This window comes from Stegastes partitus, unplaced genomic scaffold, assembly GCF_000690725.1.
Source record: "Stegastes partitus isolate 25-593 unplaced genomic scaffold, Stegastes_partitus-1.0.2 Scaffold1710, whole genome shotgun sequence".
Classification (NCBI taxonomy): domain Eukaryota; kingdom Metazoa; phylum Chordata; class Actinopteri; family Pomacentridae; genus Stegastes; species Stegastes partitus.
In genome coordinates, this window is record NW_007579441.1 from 134,495 (window position 1) to 142,619 (window position 8,125).

Consider the following 8,125-nt stretch of genomic DNA (forward strand, 5'->3'; position numbering starts at 1 on the left):
GTGTGTTGCTCTTTATTGTTCCAGCAGAAAGCTCAGTGCGCGGCTTGCCCACATTTGTTTCAATGGCTGCCGCGCACAAACCCACCTGAGAGGGAGCGGTTTCAGCTGGAGGATCCACCGAACCCGAAGTAGCACCGCGCCGTGCGTGTGGAGGAATAAAGGAGCTCTTTTACTGACGGACAATCTGTGGATCCTGGAGGAAGAGGGGGGTAAGGAAATCACGCTATCCGGATTATGGAGCGAGGGTTACACGTCGCCTTTTCTGCTTTTCCGCGTATTGCGCACACTTGCCTGTAGATTTCTCCGGTCTGATTGCAGCGTGCGCACCGGTTTTTGGATAATCAACGCCTTTGCTTCTTAAGGCAACAGTGCGTAAAGCTCGATGAGCCCGATATCCAGAGTATTAAGCTCGCTTCGATTGCAACCAGCCTGTTCGTTTTCCTAATCGGCTGAGCTTTAGGAGGTTCCAGCAGGGCTTCTTTTACTGTAAGCTTAAGGACGCACAAGGATTCTCCAATCAGAGGCTCTACGTTTTCAGAAAAAGGTTCTAGTTTTAGTTGCTTTATCTGTTTTTTGTTTGTTTTTCTTTAGATACCTGCTTTTCCCCTGTCTTGTTCAGTTTTGTTTTAATACCACATTTCCAGGAAAAAACAGCCTGAGCTGCTCATTATCAAAAGTCAGCACACACACACACATATATATATATATACACACACACATGCACACAGCAGCCAGTCACTGAGCAGGCTGCCTTAGCCTACTGACATCTTTGCTGTGGCCTAAAGGATTACTCTGCTAACCTACATTCTAGCTCTTGCACTTTGCCAACTGTACTGTAACTCTAAAATGCGTGGAGATTTAAATGTAGGAGAAAGGTTCCCAACAATGTGGAAAAAAACCTGCCATCGTGTTCACTCACCGAGGCACAAAAAGGCACAAAAAATTCTCAAAATTGCTGCAAAATCGACCCCAGTGTACGTTTGGAGGTGATCTGACAAGTGAATCCCCTTTCCTCTATTGATCTCCCAGGGACACATGCTCCTTTTCCCTTCAGGGGTCAGAGGTCGGCATTGTCTTTCTCCGGGGCGACTCATTTACCTAATGGAGAATGGGTCACTTTTCCAACCAGTGTCTCCATGTGTTCCACAATAGGAACTCTCGGAGGAGCAGTTTAATGGCTCGGCGAGGGGAGGGGAGAGGAGGGAAGGGGAGGGTTTCACCTTGATAGAAGGAGGTACGTTGATCTGCAGGACTCCAGGTGTGGGCGTGCTGCTTCGCCGTAGCCTTGATCTCACCTGCGCCGCCGGCCCATGTGTCAGTGAGCAGGAATGTGCTGCTTCCTGGTTGTTTTGCAGCGTCGTGCTAATCTGCATTTCTAGCTCTACTATTGTGGGTTCATTCATGACCTTGGGGATGCACGGAGCGGATCCTCTCGCTGTTCCCAGAGCTGTCAAGCGCTGCACATCCCACACGTGATTCCACCGGCCCTGGGAGCAGTTAACTGGGTCGACCTTAGAATATTTACAACCTCTTACGATTTTTCTTTTCCCCCCCCTGTGGAAATGTGTTTTTATTCCTGCTCCTTGCTCGTGCTGTTTTGACTCTAAGGTTGTAACTAAAAAAAAAAAGATTAATCCATTGTTTGATCTGTAATCGGTGACAACTCTGGTAATCCGTTAATTGTTTAAAGACCCCCTCTGGTGAGAATCAAGGTTGTTTTTTTTTCACCTTGTTAACATATGGTGTTTTCTTTCCCTGCTGGACGGCACGTCAAGGGCAAAATAAAGAGTCAAGACCACCGTAAAAGTCGTTGTGGTTGAGCTGGTGTGCTCGAGCTGCACCGAATATGGAGACATAAAAGCGAAGACCTCAGAAATCTCAACAAAGCTGCAGTGTAGAGTTCAGTCTAAGCTATTTTAAGGCAGTAAGGGGTTATTTTAAGGGAAAAAAGCTTCTAAATGCGTAAATATGATGCACAAAAATGAGGTTTTAGGGGTTAAATCAATGCTCAGAGGGGGACTTTAAGGTTTATTTAAAAAGGAAAATGCCAAAATTGACTGAATCTAGCTTGTGAATTTGTAAATTACTCCCAGTTTTTCATCTTGCGTACTAGTTTAGACTGTTGTTTGGCTCAAATAAGACATTTAAAGACTTGGACGTCACGTGACGATTTGTTTGCAGCTGAGTCACTTGTGGCTTCAGGGTTGCGATTAGGAGGACAGAAATTTCTAAAAAATGTACTTTTGGCAAATGAAAACAACATGATTTTGATGGAATTTCACATTTTTTAAGCTTCGTTTTGGTTCAGTTTCTCGATGGAGCTGTACGTAACACACAGCTAGTTCAAAGACCGTCAGAAAGTGGAAAATGTGACGATTTCTCTCAGTGTTTTACAGTTTCTAACTCTGATAAATGCTGTAATTTTGGCTATTTTTAAAAAAAGATAACATGCCCTTTAAATGTCACTGGCAGCTTTTGAGGTTCAGAGGGTTCGTGAGAATAATTACGGTGTAATTTACTCAATGAAAAGGGCCACATATCCAATAGAAACAAACTTTTTTTGTTCTTATCTGGTGATCCTCCTTTGCAGAACAGTTTTTTAAAATATTTTTGTTATGCAAACCCCAGTTTTAAGACCAGTGCATTCGTCTTCGTCATCAAATTGCTGATTGTCGGATCTGTTTTATATCCGCTGAGCGAATGTGTAAATCTTCACACCTAGATTATATAATATAAATGTGTTTATCCAGACCTTGTGTCGGGCATTTTAAAGTGTTGCTTGGCTTCTTTGGTGTCAAATATCATCTCAGTTTGAGCATATGTTAAAAAAAAAAGCTGTGCTAATTCCTCCCGATGAAAGGATTACAGCCAGATCACTAACTTCAGCATGAAGCTCTTCTCCGTTAGATGAACTTGGATACAGACGCTCTCCACATCCTGATTCCCATGCAGGGCCTGCCTCGCAAAACCCCCTCCTCCTCCTCCTCCTCCTCCTCCTCACAAACTCTTGGGAAACTTTCAACTAACGCCGGTTCAAAGGCTGGTTGAGAGGCCTCGGTCCCTCTGAGTTAAAGCCCCTCTGCTGGAAGCTCCCACAGTAGCGTCCTTTGTGCCTCTGTGACCAGCTCGCTCTGTATTCCGCTCTTGCACAACCAACTCCGTGTCCAACCCTCCCATCCTCTGTGTACCCGACCAAACTGCCGCTCTTTAGATTTAATCGGCGGTGAAATGGATCCCAAAAATTTTGCAAGGGGCGTGTTATTCGCTAAATCGATTTAATTTGTGATGGAAAACTCTCAGTGGGCTGTTTTTTGGGGGGGTGTTTTAGCTCCCGAATGAAGACTTGCAGGAGTATCAGGGTAATTGGCACCTGCTTGTTAGTGAATGATGAGGTAGAAGCTATAAAACCAGCTCCGGGGTTGACGCTTGTTTTGCTTTGAAGGGTGACACAGGCTAGAAGTGAGGGGAGTGGATATCCAAGCACCACTCAGAGAAGAAGAAGTAATGGAAATGTTTGTATTTTGCTCCGATGAGTCAGATTCTCTCTCCTGCTAATAAACAGCTTTCGTTTCAGGGGAAGTGGCGGCTAACGAACGTTCCCACAGGTGTAATGAGTAACCTGAATGCCAGGTCCCTTTTCATTGTCAGGTCACTTCCTTGGCCGGGCTCCAGTTTCAGCTTTTGTCGCCGAGGTGAGGAGAGATAATAACCCGTGTGTGCAGGTGGAGGGATTGGTAAGGATAGTGTTGCTGTTTTTATCCTCGACAGCTGACAGGAACCCCGGCGGATTCTGCAGAAAAGATATAATGTCAGTTTTGAAATTTAAAAAAATAAAAAAAAGTCTCAGGTAGAGGTGAAAGATGAACAGGGGGAAGCAGTGCAGAGGTAGTCAGCTGTTTTTCTATATGTAAGGTTACGCTTTCTTGGCTGGTGTGCTGTTTATTCTCAAAGTCTCGTTTTACCGAGTTTGCTTTCTCGCCGAGGTCGGAGGTCGGTTTCAGAGCGACTCCCCTGGAGCTCGGAGGCATTCGCTGGGCCTCCTCCTGCAGACTATCTGGCTCATTTGAGGACTGAAAGCTCTGCAGTTTTCTTAACTGATAATCAGCAGTATTGCCATTTAGTACTTATTAGTTAGTTATTTGTTATTTGATATTACTTGTCGGGTGGATGTTGCTCCACATGCTGGCATTTCTGTTTTGGTCACTAAAGCAGCTCATTTATATTTGAGTGTGGGGTTAACATTCATCTAGCAGTTCAGTAGGTGAGCTCTGGATGGAGGCCGTTAATCATCATGGAAGTCTTTGTCATGGTGGTCCACTGCGAACGAAACACAAACACTGCTCTCTGCTCGTACCAAACGACTGCCACCTCATGTCCCTACAGTTAAATAGTAAAAGGCTCCCACAGCTTTTCACTTTCTGACATGCAAGTCCTTCATTGTTGGTTAATATATTTTCAATCGGTTAAATTGTCAACAGCAACTAGCAGATTAACCGTTATCTGTAACTAACAATTCTTTTCAAAGTTGGTTAATTCGCTGGTTAATTTCTTGAAATTAAACTCATCTGATCTGTTAAGTACAAGAAAAAATAGTCAAAACCGCCCTAATGCACAAAATGATATCTTGAAATTGTTGTTTTTGGTCCAACAAAGAGTGCAGCGTCTTAAGTTATTATTTTTTTTGTGGACTTGAAGCTCAGCAAGTAGGGATGCAAATTATGAATAATATTCTTAACCAATAATCTGCATCAATGCCAATCAATACCTGATGTTAACTTAATATCACTAGAATTCGTTTAATACTTGAGCTCAGGCTAGAGGCCGTTAAGCATCACAGAAGCCTTTGTCGTGCTGCCCGTTGCTACCTAAATACCCACAATGCTCTCTGCTTGCAAACATGGGGCAACTGCTTCCTTGTGGCTCAACCAGGCATACAGCTAATCTACATTATGTTTACTGCAAATCCAAAGATTTTTATTGTATCTGTGCAGATTAATCTTCTTAGTTGTTTGGGCTCTATTCTGTAGGCTTAACGTGCACTGTATCCTCAAAGTAGATTCTAGTTCCCAGAGTCTCCACCATCGTGTCATTGTACTTCCTGTCTTAGTACGACCACTAATTATACATCAGTTGTACTCTCCAGATTTGGCCAAAGGAAAGCTGTATTTTTCAGGCGCATTTGGAGGACACACTGGAATGGTACACCCCCGTCGACTTGATGACACGCTGGAGCTGCTCTTGAAATCCAGACCTGGACATTCAGAGTGAAACTCCCTTACTGAGGGTGGATGCTTGCCTTCATACAGTCTTTGATGTGCGGTCAGTCACCTCTGCTAACTGCACCGCCCATTTGCCCCTAAATATTTACAGCAGTCTGTTTATGTGGATGCAGAGTTGCCGGTAAAGAGGGATAATTTTCCGCTGTGGCTCGGCCCGTGGGGGATTTTTAAGGTTGATATTTGGGAGTTAAATAGCAATATGTCAACCGAAAACATACACAAAGATTCTTGGGAAGGAATCCTCTTTCTAAATATCTTTACTCATTGATGTTTCTTATTTCAGCTGACACATTAATACGATGTATTTGCAGCAAGCTAGGATTGATGCAGAGCTGCCTGAAACTGCCAGTAGGGGGCAACTCCTCTGATTGCAAAAATAAGTCTGATGCTAAAGATGAGAAAATGACCCTTCTTCTCACTTGATTTGCTTCCTTGCTAAACATTTCCCTAATGACTTAATGGTTTCAATTGCTAGTTTTAAGTCTCCTTCAATACAGCATGATGCTCATTTTTGTAAATTATGCTCCCATCTTGAGTAAACCAATCGAGACAGCAAGGTAAGCATTTGTGATTGACAGGCTGATACTGTATCGATGTGTTTAATCCAAACTTGAGACTTCAGAATGGTAGTCCAAGAACCTATACAGTCTGGTTTGGGGCTGTAATTCACCATCAAACATGTATTTTGTGTTGTTTTGGAAGAGGATGCATGCTGCTAATGCGAAGAAAGTTGATTTTAACTTGTTAGCAAGCATGACTGGTCCCTTGTGACATATTGATTTATTGGTTTATTGATACGAAAAGCCACTGCACTGAGAGAAAGCAGAATTTCCATTTGGGTTGGCTGACTTATTTTTCCGGGGCTGATACTGATATCAATAATAGGTAATCAAGGAGGCTGATAGCTGATATATGAACCAATATGCATTTGGTGTAAGAAAATTAAAATCTTAGAGTCAAAATTCAGAATACTTTAATTTGTTTAATTTAAAGAAATCTTCAGCGCTGATTGGTTAAACATCAACAGCAATAGCCTATCGGATGCTGCTGTGGGCGGGACATTGCTTTACAGATAGAATTATTTATTTTAAGTTAAATATCACATCCAGTGGGCTGATAAGCACCCCGGCAGCTAATTTTCATCTCACAGAAAGCGAAGAAAAATGGATCTGACTGCTGTAATTTCCACTGGCCCGTGCACTCAGACACACTAACTGAGGAATGCTGCAGACGGCGGATTACTGATTGTGTCGGTGTGTTGGTGCGGCAGCGTGTAAACTCCTCGTCCCGGCTTTGCCCCCTGACTGTCTTCTGAAACATTCCTCAGCCGTGATGTCACCGACAGTCTGAGGGGATATTTATTGTCTGAGGTTGAGGTTTATCAAGTGTGGGATGGAGGTAGGGGAGGGGAGGCGCTGAAAAGTTTGTGTGTTGGAGGTTGGGGGGGGGTGGTTGTCGAGCGTCTTTGTGCGCTCTCAGACCGTATCTCACGCGCCCTACTTGCTTTGATTCAAGTCTGAACTGGCCTCAAACGCAGCTCCGTGTTTCGGCTCGTGGCAGTAAATCCCACCTGCATGCGGTGCAGCTGGAACGAGTGAGTGTCTAGCAAGGTGTGAGACATGTCTGTCTGCTGCTTCGTGCATCTGGCCAAACTCTACATTCACCCCTGCTTGCGGTTTATACACTCATTTCAGCATCCCGACTAATAAAAGAAATCCCCACTGAAAAACTCACTGACTTAATGTCTTGTGGTTTTTTAACGCTGCACAAGCCAGTTTAACAAATAAATGTGGGAAGATGCTTCGTACATGTCTTGGACTAATTAGGGATTGGAGTTTCCCCGTTAAGCAAAGTTTCCTCTATTGAACCCCCCTTTAAACGAGGTAAATGGTGTATTTATAGTCACATTTAGCGCCGTGTTTATCCTCATTCAGAGGTTGATGGAGCATCTCTTCACATTCGAGCAGTTGGCGTGGGTTTCCTAAAATGTCAGCGCAGTTTTTGGTTTATCAAACACCCACAAAAAGCATTTGAGATGCCTATAAAAGGAATATCGGAAGGAAAATTGTGTATACAAATTCACCACGGGATGTGACGTCAGTGGGCTATTTATAATGATGCTGGAGCTTGGATGCTGGAGGAAATGCCTGATCCCTCCTGTTTCAAACAGCCTAGTGTGTATTTAGGAAGCCTAAAATCAAGAATACCCCAAATCACAGACTGGAAGAGCTTTTCTGGCTTGAAAAAGAAGAGACCCCAGTTGTTGAGAATATCTCTTTCCTTTCTCCGCCAGACGTGAACTGAGGTCCCTGCAGCTCTACAGCCCGCTACTGTGCCGTCTGCCACCATGGTGGAACCAGCCGACAGGCCGTCCACAGCCGGACAGAGGCTGGGCGCCCCGGAGAGCTTCGGGGTGTCCACCCTGGAGCCCGGCCTGCGTCCTCCAGCGCAGCCTCCGGGCCGACAAGTCTCCATACGGGTGCAGATGCTCGATGACACACAGGAAGTCTTCCAGATATCGGTAAGTGATGCCATTTGGGGAATGTGTTGATGTTTTTTCATGAAGTACGTGAGTTGGTTACATAAATCACTGGTACAGTGTGCTCATGGCGTAAGCAGAATAAGTTATTTGTAGCTTCTCCTTTGTCCATTGGTAATATGTGGCGTGAGTGTAGTTGTTTTCTATGCAAAGCGAAACCAAACCGTATCCTGTTTGACTGAGTTTTCTTGTGCAGCAGTTTCTTCTACCACATTTGGATCCCTTCCTTTAAGGTGCACATTTGTGATTTCACCATGGACCTCAAATTTGCACAGAAAACAAACATTAAATTCAGTGTCCAACTCAC

The 8,125-nt window shown here is 44.1% G+C and overlaps 1 protein-coding gene across 1 annotated transcript; it reads left to right on the forward strand.

The window, feature by feature from the left end:
- On the forward strand, positions 1-7,848 carry LOC103372196 (FERM, RhoGEF and pleckstrin domain-containing protein 1-like). Its single transcript, XM_008301773.1, has 2 exons — positions 1-209; positions 7,573-7,848. Exon 2 carries the CDS (start codon positions 7,627-7,629, stop codon positions 7,828-7,830), a length of 204 nt encoding a protein of 67 aa, XP_008299995.1. The 5' UTR covers positions 1-209; positions 7,573-7,626; the 3' UTR covers positions 7,831-7,848.
- The last annotated feature ends 277 nt before the right edge of the window (positions 7,849-8,125 follow it).